Raw genomic sequence first — 15,067 nt, 5'->3', positions numbered from 1 at the left:
TCTTTCTTCTCCCACCATCCCATCTCCTGCCAGTGCTCCGTGATGTGCAACCCAGCCGGAGGCATCTGGAAAGCAGCTTGGGTAACAAGGGTCCAAGGAGGTTATGTGGACCTCCTGGGGCTACAAGGAGCCCCAGGAGTTGCCACAAACTGGGTGGCTCACCATGACAGGAACTTATTCTCTCACAGATCTCAAAGCTAGCAGTCTGAAATCAAGTTGTCTGCCAGACCACGTTCTTTCTGAAGTCTCCAGGGGGGAGTCTTTCCCTGCCTCCTCCAGCTCCGAGTAGTTCCAGCATTCTTTGGCTTGCAGCTGCCTCATTACACCCTCCGAGTTTGTCTTCACATGGCCTTCTCCTCTTCCCCATTTGTCTTCTCCTCTTCTGTCTCTCAAAAGGATACTTGACATTGGAGTTAGGGCCCACCTAGCTACTCTGGGATGATTTCCTCTCGAGATCCTTAATTACATCTGCAAAGACCCTTCCCCCAAAGAAAGTCACATTCACAGGGTCTGGGTATTGGGACAGATTATTCGGGGGGCCACCATTCGACGAACTACAAGGCTCATAGTTTCAGACTGAACGGAATGAGGCAAAGAAAGGCAAAGAAATTATATTGAGAGAAAGCACAAATGGAAAATGACAAGCCCGAGTTCATAGGAGAGAACATCAAAATGTTCAGGAAAAAAAAAAAAAAAAAAAAAGAATGATGCCTTTGCCAACAATTTGGTGCTCAGCATTGGAGAGGGTTTTTTGAAACTACTTTGCCCTTGCCGGTAAACTATCACCCTTTACAGGCTTGGGATTTAAAGGAAAATAAAACCACTAATAAATCTCCCCCAGCCTGCTAAATTGGTCTCAGTGGGTGTGTGTCAGGGGTGACTCTTGGTAAAAATTTAACAAAGTCTCATAGCCTTGGGGACACATCCTCTGCTAACTCCCTGCCGTAAGAAGGTGGGACACAGGTCCCTACAGCCTGCGAGGCCTCATTTTTCTCTTCTCTTTTCCTCTTACCTGTACCCATGCAACCAGTTTCCAGGGAGATGTTCTTTTTTCTCCCTTTTATGATTGAAAGAATTTGATTGGTCTGACCCCATGCCATGTCAATTACAGCACGTTCTGTCTACGGTTAACACCATTCTCAGCAAGCCTGTCTTGAGTACATGGAAGGTGGTACAACAGCAACAGACCAACCAGAGCTCACAGCTACTGGATTCAGTGGAAAGATTTTCCCGAGCATTACGGCCAGAAGATAGCACTGTTCTGTCCATCAACCAAACTAATGTGCAGATGAGGAGCATGGTGATAAAACCTGGCCATCCAAAAGCCTACAAACAGAGCTTTGTTTTCTCAGACTCAGACCTGTGGGGTAATGTGGCCATTGAAAACTGCCAGCTGGGAAACCTGCAGCGAGATTCATCTATTGTCACTGTGGCTTTTCCAACTCTCAAAACCATCCTCGCCCAAGATGTCCCAGGAAAGAATTTTGCCAACAGCTTAGTGATGACAACCACCGTCAGCCACAATATAACCTTGCCATTCAGTATCTCAATGACTTTTAAGAACATCAACCCTTCAGGTGCAGTACCGCGATGTGTCTTCTGGAATTTCGACCTCGCCAACCACACAGGGGGGTGGGACAGCAGTGGGTGTTACGTGAACAAAGTCGATGAGGACAGCGTCTCCTGCATCTGTGACCACCTAACGTCGTTCTCCATCCTCATGTCCCCTGACTCTCCGTACCCTGGTTCTCTCTTGGAAATACTGCTGGACATCATTTCCTACATTGGGTTGTGCTTTTCCATCTTGAGCTTGGCAGCCTGTCTAGTCGTGGAAGCCGTGGTGTGGAAATCAGTGACCAAGAACCGGACTTCCTATATGCGCCACATCTGCATAGTGAACATCGCCGCCTCCCTTCTGGTGGCTGACAGCTGGTTCATTGTAGCCGCTGCCATTCATAACCATTATCACCCACTCAACAAGACAGCCTGTGTGGCCGCCACCTTCTTTATCCATTTCTTCTACCTCAGTGTCTTTTTCTGGATGCTGACTCTGGGCCTCATGCTCTTTTACCGCCTGGTTTTCATCCTGCATGACGCAAGCAAGTCCATTCAGAAGACTATTGCCTTTTCTCTTGGCTATGGCTGCCCCCTGGTCATCTCGGTCATCACAGTGGGGGCCACCCAGCCCCAAGAAGTCTACACGAGGAAGAATGCCTGCTGGCTCAACTGGGAGGATACCAAGGCCCTGCTGGCCTTCGTCATCCCAGCACTGATCATCGTGGTGGTGAACATGACCATCATGATTGTGGTCATCTCCAAGATCCTGAGACCTTCCATCGGGGACAAGCCAAGCAAGCAGGAGAAGAGTAGTCTGTTTCAGATCAGCAAGAGCATTGGGGTCCTCACGCCGCTCTTGGGGCTCACCTGGGGATTTGGTCTTGCCACTGTGTTCCAAGGAAGCAATGCTGTGTTCCATATCATATTCACTCTCCTCAATGCCTTTCAGGTAAGTTCCACTCTACAGGGCTCTCAGGAAGTATCTGTACTGGTGGGACAAATTAATGATAGCAACACAAACAAGGGTAGGAATGGGGAAGGATTTTAGTTCAGAGCCCTAAAGTGCGTGTAATTACAAGCACTCGGTGATATAGAATGGACACATTCCTCAGCTCCCATGGAACCTCATACCTCTTATCACTGGTATTATAACTTAGTTGCATGCATGACTCTCTTTGAAAAGCCCTGATACTACACGTAAGAGGAAAGTCCCTTCCCTACACAGGATTTTGCTATTTATCCAACATTATCAGGATGCCACCTATTATCTCCTAATTGAAAATACCACTATAAAACCAAGTAATCTCTCCAGTTAAATTTCTCCAAGCATTAAATGAACTCTATCTTTGTGGGGTCAGGGATAACATCTATCTCACTTATCGCTGTATCCCTAGTAGTACCTAAAAAAGAACTTGACCCAGACTAGGTGCTCGATAACCATCTGCTAAATAAAATGAGTGCTATGTACCACATAGTAAGTTCCCTAGAAACATTTGCTGAAGAAGGAAGAATGAATGTCCTATGTAAGGTAGACATTCTGCTGTATTATACTAAAATGAAAAAGACACACTCTTGGGGTGCCTGGGTGGCTCAGTCGGTTAGACGTCCAACTCTTGGTTTCAGCTCAGGTCACGATCTCACAGTTTCATTAAGTTTGAGCCCCACATTGAGAGCAGAGCCCGCTTGGGATTCTCTGTCTCCCTCTCTCTCTGCCCCTCCCCCCACTCGTGCTGTCTCTGTCTCTCCCAAAATAAATACACTTTAAAAAAAAAAAGACACACTCTTTGCTCTCCCATAGCACATAGCACATAGCACATAAATAACTATAAAATAAGTCCAATTGTTAGAAGAACTTTAGCAGAGGTACAGACAACAAGCGTTTGGAGCACAGGGAAGGGAATGCTTAATTCTGATTCAACCAGTAGGTGGGTGGTAAGCACAGGTCCTCACGAGCTGGTGAGGGGGCAGTGGGTCTGGAGGTGAAGTTGAGACACTGCCCCGATGCTCATGCCAGATCCTAACTTCTGCTAGGCCCGTGGCCTCAAACTATATGGCTCATATCTAATGAAGTTTATAGTATGGCTTGACTACAAGGGACTGGTAACGTCACCCCATGCCCCAGGTCCTCATCACAATTATGTGAACCCTACGGAGACGTAAGAGATGTACTTAACAGCATAGCCAATAGGACCTCCAGTTCACAAAGGGGCGGGGATAAGGAAATAGAATGATATCCTTATAACATTATAACATTTAAGGTCTCTTGGTGTGGACCTACTGAATCCCTTTGAACATTATTATCTACCAGACCCATTCCATAAACACAGAAGTGGGAAGACATAGTACGAATTCATTGCCGGGGTAACAATACTTCCTATGTTGCCGGACAATAGAACATGATTAAAATCGTATTGAATTATAATCATAATTTTAAACCATAAAATCATAAGATTAAAATGTACTTCCTGCCAATTCTTTTTTCAGGGGCTATTCATTTTACTCTTTGGGTGCCTCTGGGATCAGAAGGTAAGAACAATCACAGTTTCGTGCTCCCAGAAAAGTCCAGTGTTTGTGGCATGTTGAACTTACGAGGGCTTCCTTTAAACAACTGCAGGTGCAGGAAGCCTTGCTGAAGAAGTTTTCACTGTCAAGATGGTCTTCACAGCACTCAAAGGCAAGTCCTTCCTTTGCAGGGACTTTGGCAAACCCTTCCCTCTCCACAGCCTGATTCACCGTAGATTATTCCACTGCTTGTGCGTCTCACCTGATTCTGCCTATTAAAGTCAGCCACGGAGCTTTCACTAAGATGCTGTCCCACATCTTTAAGTAGGGATCAGGTAGCACAGACAATACCAGCTGGAGGTCAAAAATCCAAGTTCAGTGAGAAACAAGAAGTTTTCTGGGGACATCGAAGACAATAGAGAACAGAATGTGAGGAATAACGCAGAGATTGTTGGTAGTTCTTTTTGGAAAATAACGATTGCGCTCAAACAGAGTTGACTGTTTTCACACATCAGAAGACACTAAACCCTATAGAACAGTAAAACACATATTCGAAAGTTATTTTCCTAATTCTGGTGAGAGTCCGATGTTTCAAGGTGGCCCTCCTACTTGATTTGTTTGAACTTGAAATTCATGCTCTTTCAGGCTCACTTTCAAGCGGAATGAGAGATGCAGGCAGTGACCACTAGAGGGCAGCAAACAAACCATCAGAGAGATCAAAAGAGGGCTTTGGTGGAGCACCTGGGTGGCCCAGTCAGTTGAGCGGCAGGCTTTGGCTCAGGTCATGATCTCACAGTTTGTGAGTTCGAGCCCCGCGTCCGGCTCCGTGCTGACAGCGCGGAGCCTGGAGCCTGCTTCCGAGTCTGTGCCTCCCTCACTCTCCCCAACTCATGCTCTGCCTCTTTCTCTCTCAGGAATAAATAAACGTTAAAAAAAAAAATTAAAAAAGGAGGAATCAAAACAGGGCTTTGGGTTAACATTGGCTTGCTAATTGTCTTTTTTTCTTTTTCAGTCAACATCCCTCGGTTCATCTACACCAGTATTTTCTATGAGTTCTCCGATATCAAGAAGATTTAACAATTTGTTTGGTAAAACAGGTACGTGGTGACCTCTAGCTCACTCCCTGGGGTACTTAGTTTGGGTCGACTTGAGCAAATTTGCCCTGATGCAGACTCTCACACCCCTACCTTCCCACTTTGTGGCGTTTACCATGAACAGCCTCATTTGGGCCAGAGGTTAAATACAGGAACTCGCTTCCATGTCCCAAACCACCAGCAGGTTGTAGAGAGAGCAACTGCCTTCAGCGGGCAGCTGATAATAACTTAAAAAGGATAAGATTTGGAGAATCTAGACAAGCCTGTGGAGAGCTGTCAAAACCGTATCCACCACAAAAGTGGGAACTGTAAATTGCTAGCCTTGTCAAATGCGGAGTTCATTGCTATTCGCGTTAAATAAGAATAGGCAGGTCATGTTTATGGGTTAAGGTACGGCAAAAAAATATATTTAGAAAACTACTACAGGATCACGTGCTGTGGATTTCTTTCCCCTTTTTTTTTCTTTTTTTTTGGGTGGAGGGGAGCGTGCTTGTTTTATATATGGGCATGTATAAAACCGTGCATGCATAGAGGAAGAATCACCCAAGTTAGCTGTTCTGTTAGGAACATGCACAGTTAAATTGCTACCTTGGAGGTATAAAATCAATAATGTGAATGACTTTAAGCAATGGGTCTCAGCTAGTCGGGCAAGTTGAAACCTCTGCCCGCTATGCCCCCACCCCCAGGAAAATAAGCACCAAAACTCCCTCCAGCTTCTTGAAACTGAACAGATCTCACAAATGCCGAATCTAGAAAAGCGTCATTATTCCAGACTAAGGCTCTTCCTATAAAATCAATTGAGAATGCCTACCGTTTGTTAAAACTCCGGAGGACTTGGTGTTTTTTTGCTTCGACCTGATGCGTTACTCATGAAACCGGAGGACCTTCACTTGCGATTTGGCAAGTCACCGATGGCAGCTGGTGTGAAATTATCAAATCTTCAGGGTGTAGTACAACCACTGCACTTGGCCGGCACTGTCGCTGGAATGTGTTGACCATTCGCGCTCGGGTTAAAACTCTGCAAAATGATTCTACCGAATCAGAATGACACAATATGCAAGGCCGATAAAATGTGCTCTTTGATTTTGAACCAGTCCGCTCAAAGGTGGAGTTGGGGCTCTGCTCCTGAGGTCCCAGGGCCTGAGATTTCCAGTCACTGCCATTCAATGACCCCTCGAAGGTCATTAACGCAGCGCCCTACTGGCCTACCTGAGGGTCCCGTAATCACTGTAACTTTGGTTTATGTTGTCGGCAGCCCCGCAGGGCCCCCCAGGCAGTGACGGAAACCTTGTTAGCAGTGGCAGCTCACCAGTCTGATGGTAGGGTGGGCACCGTGTCCCCTCCTTGCCCAACCCCACCCTCACTCGCCCTGTGCTCAGTCCCCGCCTCCCGCTGACACCAGCCCCTGTGGTTGCTCCGTGGCTGCCCCCTCAGCTGCACTTTCATTAGCATCCCCTGACTTCTGCTTCTTTCCCAGTCCTGTCTTTCCTTCCCTTGTAATTTTCTCCTTTCGCTTCTTGTTCCCCTTCCCCCCTCCCCCAACCGCCACCCTCACCTTTCAGCTCAGCCTCTGGCTCCACCCCCCCCCCCCCAAGACCTTCCCAAGTCACTCCAACCCCAGGGGGCCAGGGAGGTTCCCTCACACAGATGTCCCCAGGCCCATGCATGTGGTGGCATGTGGAGGGCTGCCCAGAGTTCGTAAGTCCCTGGCCTTTGTAGAAACCTGGCTGCTGGTTTGATGTGAAGCAGTTAGCGCGTGTCTCGTGGGCTGCCGCGCATGCTTGAGAACAACAGCTTTGTTCTCTGGCACTTCTGGGTCCTGGGAGGAGGGCAGGCATGGGTGTGTTTCCAGGCATGGCCGAGCTTCCCTGGCTCTCGGGCTAGAGCTCCCCTTGGGCCATTAGGAGAGGCTCACACCGCAGTGATCAGGAAGTCTTGTCCTTAAGGCCGAGCTGCTGCTCTGTTTTTCAGGCACGTACAATGTCTCCACCCCAGAAACAACCAGCTCATCCCTGGAAAATACATCCAGTGCTTACTCGTTGCTCAACTAACAACAGGAAAATCCACCCATACGACTTCTTAAAGGACAGTGGATGCACTCTGAAAAAAGTCCTTCCAAAGCCACGGGTGAACTGTTTTCTCCACAGGCTTCCTGGAGCGGATGCTGAAGAGACTGTTTCATTAGGGGAAGAAGCTTTCTTTCATCAGGACGGACTCAAAGTCATTGTTAAGTTTATTTGCTGCCCCACCCCCACCTCTTGTGTGATACTAAATGTGTATAGTATTTAAGTGAAACTCAAGTCCCCCGAGGCCCAATTTCCCTGTCTGTATTGTAAAATAGAATTTCAAAGAGGCATTGTTCCTTTTCACACGTTGGACACAAAAATAAGCTTTCCTAGGTACAAGGCTAATACCTAGGAACTACTTCAGTGAATTCTAAGAAGGAAGGAAGGAAGGAAGGAAGGAAGGAAGGAAGGAAGGAAACAGGAAAAAAGAAAAAAGATAGAGAAAAACATTAAAAACTACATTACTTCCATGTTAATGTAATTATTCAGACACTGCCACATGGAGAATACAAAAATGGCTCAAAACGGAAACTGAAATAAGCCAGGGGGAAAGTCTGGTATCTTCCTGGTATTTTCTTAGCTACGAGAGAGGGACAGAAAGAGAGAGAGAAAAAAAAAAGGACAGTGGGAAAAGACAGGGAGGAAATTGTAACATGAAGATGCTTTCAAGTGGATAATAATATTTATAAGAAATGCATGGAAGGAGATGTAATTCTCCTGATGCTAAACACACACACAGATGCTATTAGTTCGTGCTGAGGTTTGAGCTCAGTGGACCGAGTAGGCAGAGGAAGCGTGATTGAGGCTCTTTATTAGATCCCAGCAGACCCAACGGCTAATTGCATCTTCTAAAGTTTATCGGGAAAAGCCTTACGTGTTGGTTTATTCCACTTTTTTGAAGGCCACAAATATATTTTTTTATATCCATCACTTGCCAAATGTGATATAATGTGATATAAGTGTGATATATTGCACTGAAAACAGATCCCGCCTGTCATATACTGTATTTAACAGCTTTAACCAGGTACTTCTCTGGGCACAATAGAGTAGATTTTAATAATCGTATGGCACGGTTTATTGTTCCTGTTGTTGCTACCGTGGATTTCGTGGCCCTTGGTGTGTTGTGTAGCTCCCTATGCATTAGCTCTCTAAGTGCTTGAGTTCCGAGACCAATATACGTTAAGAGTTTTGCATTGTCTAACTTGTGTTTATTCCGACCACTTGGCAATCTTCTGGAAAGAAATTTTACAGCTGGCTCAGTCTACGCTCCTAATGACCCTTTACCTCAATGAGCAGATGGTGGAGCTTTTCCCAAGGAGGTGACTGTTTATGAATTAGGTGCAGGTGTGTGTGTTTCTCGTGCTGTGTGCATTTCATAAAAATACAACTATTATTAAAATCGCCTCCATATTAAAGTCGGCTGTAGCCACAGCAACCATACGTTCCAAAGTGAAGTCTGATCGCAGAGACAGAGCAAAACACGATAAAAACGTGAGGCTCCTCGGGAAATGTGGGCTGCGTGGTCTTCGTAAGGGCTGAGAACCAAAACAGGCCTCACCATCAGGAAGGTAGGAACCAAGAGGCTGTGACACAGAAACCGTTTATTTATTGAGTTCCGAAAGGAACTCAAGGGTTGCCAGGGTTTCTTTTTAATATTCTAACTCTTTGACATCCCTTCTTTTTATTTGTAGTTTAAAACTCTTACTTCTGCCTCTCTGTTCTTCATGGGGAGAAGGAGGTGGGACAGATAGAAGTCCCAATCACGTTTCAAGTAAATGAGCTCTTCATTTCTACGTGTTCCCAAATGGTGTAGACCTCTACTCCCATGCTTGCCTGGAAATAGTCACAAAGGAAATGATTCAGCTATACAATTCTCCAGGAATGGTCACCTTTGGGCAGAGCTCAGTCCTGAGGAGACAGAGCCGGAGGCTAGGCTCCAGGATGGACGGAAGGAGAATTAGAGATCGTAATGGCTTTGCCGGGGCTGGTTCCTGTAGTAATGGCAGGGATGATGGAGGCTTGGTTATATAGTACAACATGTGAGCATGACCATCGTGACATGATCAGCCAAGGAAAGCCTAGCACTCAGGGGGCGTTCAAAAACACAACGGGACAAGAAACATAGAACTTCCCCCCACGTCAGCAGGGATAACCTTGGGAATCATTGTGTTCATGGGGGGGATCCTCCATAATGGCAGGAACCTTTGCAGAGTTCCATAGGATGTGGCTTTGGCCCTTTGCCCACGTGCATTCACTGGAGCACGTTCCCTTACCCCCAACACACACACGTGTGTGTGCGTGCACTTTCCACCTTTCAAGCCACAATATCAGATCCAAATTCCAGAAAGCCTATGAAAAATTAAAAAAAAAAAAATTAGAGCGATACTTGCTGGTTTTCTGCCCAACTGCAAGATACATAGTTCAACCGCTGCGGTTTGCCAAGATTATCCTAAAATAAACAATAGAATTCAAAATTGTGAGAGAGAGCAGCCCATGAATCTGGAAGGCCTATGGAAGCGGGAGCCCCGCCAGGCCCTGCGTTCACTAGTTTTCAGTCAGCAAGGATTGCAAGGGTTTGGCCGCAGATTTCTGAGGACGAGGGAGAAGGAATGTTGGCTCTGATGGGGCAAAGTGGGATGTGTGTGTGTTCCTGACCTCCCTCAGTGGGTAAAGTTCCATGGGCCAGGACTTGCTTGCATTAAGGGCCTTCTGGTAAGTCAGTTTCTTGCAAAGGGATCTGTGCTAATACTTCAGAGGTCGTGAGGTCAGAGCAGTCACAAATAGCAATTATTTGTGAATAATTCGGGCACGTGGGTGGCTCAGTTGGTTAAGCGTCTAACGCAGGTCGTGATCTCACAATGTGTGAGATCGAGCCCTGCTGACAGTGCAAAGCCTGCTTGGGATTCTCTCTCCCCTTCTCTCTTTGCCTCTCTCTCTCTTCCTCCCTCTCAAAATAAATAAATAAACTTAAAAAAAAAAGGCAAATGAGAAATTAAAATAAACTATGGAAATATTCTCTGGGAATATTGGTAACACATCATGTCTTGAATGACCCATGTGGCTACTCTCCTCTCCCCCTCCCCGCCCATCTCTTATATATGGAGAAAGAGGTAAATAAACATCCATGGGGTTTTCAGGATAGAAGTTGCTAAGAAACTGAGAAACGCTGCGAAGTGGGACACCTGGGTGGCCCGGTCGGTTAAGTGCCTGACTCTTGATTTTGGGCTCAGGTCGTGATCTCACAGTTTGTGAGATCGAGCCCCATGTCGGGCTCTGTGCTGACAGTGCGGAGTCTGCTTGGGATTCTCTCCCTCCCTCTCCCCTGTGCACGCCTGCTTTCTCTTTCTAAATAAATAATGAATGAATGAATTTTAAAAAAAGAAACACTGGCAAGTGATAGCATTTTGTGGTTTGTGTAGAGAGCGGCAGAGAGATCAGGGTTGGAAGGCTAAAAAAAACAAAAAGTGACGTGGAGAGGAGGAAGCCGACAGTGACCAGTAAATGCAGAAACGGGGGAGGGAGTTATTCTGAGGTGAGAGGAAAGGAAAGTCACAACCGATTTTGAGGAGACCAAAAGGAAACAAGTCTAGTCACAGAAATCCCGTGTAGGCGAAATGCATTTTATTTGTGGCGTGGGAAGTTGATGTCAAAGGGCACTCTGCATCCCAAAGAGCATCGGTGACACAGGCCAGGGGAAGGCTGATTCCCTGAGTGTCCAAAATAAAGGAGGGGCTTACGGTTGGAGATTTATCTTCCTTGTGTTATTGTTTAAAAGGCCATGGAAATCGTGTCTCATCATTTGAAAACCATTAGCTCTGAAACGAGATGCTATAGGTTTCTAATATTATGACTGGGGGTATTAAATCGGGTCACAATAGTGTGTCGGCAAACTCTATGTGGGCTTTCCATGCTTGTAACAGGAAAATACCCAGCGAGGTCTCCTGGAACTCTCTTTATACAGATTGTCTGCTCTTTCGCAGTAGGTCAGTGCTGTGGTCTCAGGCTCCCCCACCGGAAATCCAACCAGAATTTAACTCCATTCTCCAGGCTTGGGGTGGGGGGCTCCCAGAAGCTCCCAGCAGAGCTCCATTGGCTGACAGCACTGACGTCTCCCATCACACCAGCCATACCCCGATGCAGCGTGTGAATCCTGGAGGCTTACAGAGGGCTTAAACACGGGACCTTGAAGTAAAGCTCTCAGCACCCAACTAAACAAATATCTAGTCTAACAGTTGTGTGTGGCTTGGTTGGAATTTTCACCGACAGCTGAAAACAGCGTCCCATGAGTTCTGTTAACAACAGGTATTTCTGCAACATGGGCCCATATGCCCTGTATTAATATTCTATTGGGGTGTAACATGTTACCGTAAACTTAGAGGCTTTAAAACAGCACTCGCCTTGTTATCGCATGGTTTCTGTGGGTCAGAAGTCTGGGCACGGCTTAACTAGGTCCTCTGTTCAGGGTCTTCCCAGGCTGACCTCAAGCTGTCAGCCGGGGCTGTGGATTCATCGGAACGTTGGGCTTCTCCTCCAAGCTCATCGGTTGTTCGGTGAAATTCGTTCTTTACAGTTATAGGCTTGAGGCCTTCGGCATCTAGAGGTGTCCTGCCATTCCCTGCCATATGGCCTTCTCCACAACATGGTCGTTTGCTTCTGTAAAGTCAGCAGGAGGACTTCTGTACTGCTTCGAATCTCCCTGCCTCCTTCAGTTTCTGATCCTAGACCCTCTTTTAAAGGACTCACCTGATTAGGTCAGGCCCACCCGCGATAATCACCCTTGTGATTAATTCAAAGTCGGGTGATTAGGGGCCTTGATTACCTCTGCAAAATCCCTTCACCTTTGCCACATAATGGAATCTACTCGTGGGAGTGATATCATATTTACAGGTCCTGCTCACAGTTAATGGGGGAGTATCACACAAGATGTTTCATCAGATTGTTTAAACAAGCAAACAACATTAAGGACCCAACACTACTCTGTAGATTCTCTCTGACGCATTAGCTGTGGATATGTGACCTGAAAATGTTTCTTTATCCATACCAGTAATCACACTTTAAAGGGTCTCTCAGGCAGTGTCAGTAATAAGGCTCTTGTGACTCAAGTATTTCAATGCCGGGGTACCTGGGTGGCTCAGTCAATTGAGCATCTGACTTCGGCTCAGGTCACGGTCTCACAGTTCGTGGGTTCGAGCCCCGCGTCGGACTCTGTGCTGCCAGCTCAGAGCCTGGAGCCTGCTTCAGATTCTGTGTCCCCCTCTCTCTCTGCCCCTCCCCTACTCATTCTCTCTCAAAAATCAACATAAAAATTTTTTAAAAATTAAAATAAAGCCGAAGTGCTCCTCCTGTGCTGGGCACTTTCTCGTCCTTCAAGGCTCCCCGTGCAGTGATGACACTGGGAGCCTGTCGTTCACACCCAGGACTGGGAACATCTCATCCTCCATAAACCCACAGATCTCTCATATGCTCTTACGGGTCACAGCAACTTGTCTGGAGTTTCCTGCTCTTTTGCACCGAGTTTTTTCCTTTGTACGAAAACGTATACATCTTTCAGAAGGAAGATTGTTTATTTTTGTGTTTTGAAGATTTCCCCCCACCCCAGCTTTACGACGTTTATACTTTCTTCATATAAACAGGAAGAAAAGCAGGCTTCCTATGAACACTTTATGTGAACATGAACGCAGCTTCCTTTGAACTATTCGGTAACACCTTGTAAGCTGCGTTGTCTCGAGGAACTAGAACGTGAGAATTTTGAACTTTTAGCGGCCCAGTTACAAAAAGGGGAGTAGGTAAAATTAACTGCGATAATGCTTTTATGTTACTGAGTATATCCCAAACGCTGTCGTTTCCAGATGCCATTGATGTAAATGTGTTAATGAGACATTTTACATTCCTTTCTCTCTCTTTTTTGTACTAAGTGTTGAAATGCCAGTGTGCATCTCACACTAACCAAATGGCTCAGCCATATTTCAAGTGTTCAACAGCCACCCGTCTCTAGAGGCTACTGCATTGGACAACGCAGCTTTAGAGCATAAACCAGAGACAAAGGCTTTCTGCTATTCTGCCTTGTGTATGCCGACAGGAAGGCAGCAGAATGAATTTAAAGAAAACCTGTACCACACCACCCGTGCTGGTCTGTGCAGAGACCCTGCACACATTGGGGCAGGGGGGAGGGGGCAGAGCTCCATAAGGCCCCAAACACCTCTCTTCCCTATCACCCCTGCCCCTCCAAGTTGGCCTGAAAGCCACACCATTCAAAACTCTCCTCCGAGACTTGTGACAAGCATGGGGCATTTGCCTCCGAAAATCACAGCTCTGGGGTGCCTGGGAGGCTCAGGCGGTTAAGTGCCCGACTCCTGATTTCCGCTCCGGTCATGATCTCATGGTTCATGAGTTCAAGCCCTGGATCAGGCTCCACACTGACAGCTTGGAGGCTGCTTGGGATTCTCTCTCTCTCTCCTTCTCTCTCTCTGCCCTTCCCTACCTCTGTCTCTCCAAATAAATAAATAAATAAACTAAAAAAAAAAAAAAAAACAAATCACAGTTACACCTCTTCCTTAGGAAGGAGGAAGTGTCTGGAACCTCCATCAGCCTTCTTTCTTGGGGAAGCAGCTTGCCGTCTCGTCAGTATGGTGTAGCAGAAAGAACACGGCTCCTAGAACAGAAACACACGATTCCTCGCTCACCTGAGCCTTCCCTAAACCTCTCTGGTCTTTGGTTCGCTCACCTAAAACCTGGAGATCATTCTAATTACCTCCCAAGGCTGTGGTCAGGCTTACAAAGCACCGTTTACATAAAAACAGATTTCGTAAGCCTGTCAAGCATTCAAACAAAAGATTACTCCCAATATCTCTTTGAAAGGCAGATAGAGGCTGCCCACAGACAGCTGTAAGGAGGGGCATTAAGTTCTGGTGATTCCAATGGGGTTCCAGGGGCATTCTAAGCCCTGGGCATCTAGGGGGTTATCAGGAGGACCCTGGATCAGGAAGGTTAGGTCACAGTTCGTGAGGTACCTATGAGGAAATGAGTCCTGAACAAATTACTGGCTCCAAAGATCTCCTGCAAGCTAATCCTGTACGTAACAAGATGACTTTTCCTACGAGGCCCCAAAGCACATATGCAGACGTACCTCCACATAGACCGTCCACACTTCCCGGAAGAGTCCAGCCTTCTTCCTTGCCTCAGAATCTGGGTCACAGGTCAGGGCTCAGTCCCCAGCACACACAGCCCAGAAGTGGCCCACGGTACAGGGAAGATCGCCGGAGGCCCAGGCCTGTCCCACCACCCCAGGGGCCTTCAGAACTCTGAGGACCGGGCTCCCCTGTGGATCAACTTTCCCCTGCAACTCCTTCTGGGCCCTTGAGCCGGGGCCTGGAGACCGGATGGTCCAGGAGGATGAAAGTTTGGGGAAGCAGGAAAGCTTTTTAAGTGTGATTAGTGGGTTCCCAGGGAAGGCCTGCTTTGAGTAACGCTTTCCAGCATCAAATGGGTCCACGCAGCAGACCTCCAGGTGCCTCTTTCCTCCAGGCCAGCCAGCAGCAGCAGCAAAATCCAAATACAGCCTGACCCCCGGGGGGAGGCTCCTATCAAATGATCCCTCGGGGCTGCAGATGCCCAGCAGTGTGGACTTTGAGAGAGTGGAACTGGCCCCCTGGGCCACGCCTGTGATGTATCCGCCCCTTCTCTCTGGTCCCCCTCAGTGATTCTGAAGGAGTGGGGCAGCGAGAAAGCACCTGATTGCTTCCCATTTACCAACCTCAAGGGTTAGGGTTCTATCCACTCACCCGCCGCCTCCCCCGCAGCTCCACCCCATCTCTCCTTATGTCCGGTACAGACAGATACCTAAGTTTA

The 15,067-nt window shown here is 47.1% G+C and overlaps 1 protein-coding gene across 6 annotated transcripts in view; it reads left to right on the top strand.

Moving 5' to 3' along the window:
- Positions 1-8,415, top strand: part of ADGRF5 (adhesion G protein-coupled receptor F5) — a 99,377-nt gene extending 90,962 nt beyond the window's left edge. For 5 of the 6 annotated variants that reach the window (XM_043591601.1, XM_043591606.1, XM_043591602.1 and 2 more), the window contains 5 exons: positions 1,112-2,506; positions 4,042-4,083; positions 4,172-4,231; positions 5,072-5,156; positions 7,125-8,415. In XM_043591601.1, the coding sequence (XP_043447536.1) occupies positions 1,112-2,506; positions 4,042-4,083; positions 4,172-4,231; positions 5,072-5,156; positions 7,125-7,204 (1,662 nt within the window). In that variant the 3' untranslated portion in view covers positions 7,205-8,415. Of the gene's footprint in view, positions 1-1,111; positions 2,507-4,041; positions 4,084-4,171; positions 4,232-5,071; positions 5,157-6,408; positions 6,473-7,124 lie in introns of all 6 variants that reach the window. The other variant, XM_043591604.1, reaches the window with a different exon arrangement.
- The last annotated feature ends 6,652 nt before the right edge of the window (positions 8,416-15,067 follow it).

Source organism: Prionailurus bengalensis, chromosome B2 (genome assembly GCF_016509475.1).
Source record: "Prionailurus bengalensis isolate Pbe53 chromosome B2, Fcat_Pben_1.1_paternal_pri, whole genome shotgun sequence".
NCBI lineage: Eukaryota > Metazoa > Chordata > Mammalia > Carnivora > Felidae > Prionailurus > Prionailurus bengalensis.
Note: the sequence above shows the minus strand (reverse complement) of the source record. Positions and strands in the feature narration are given on the sequence as shown.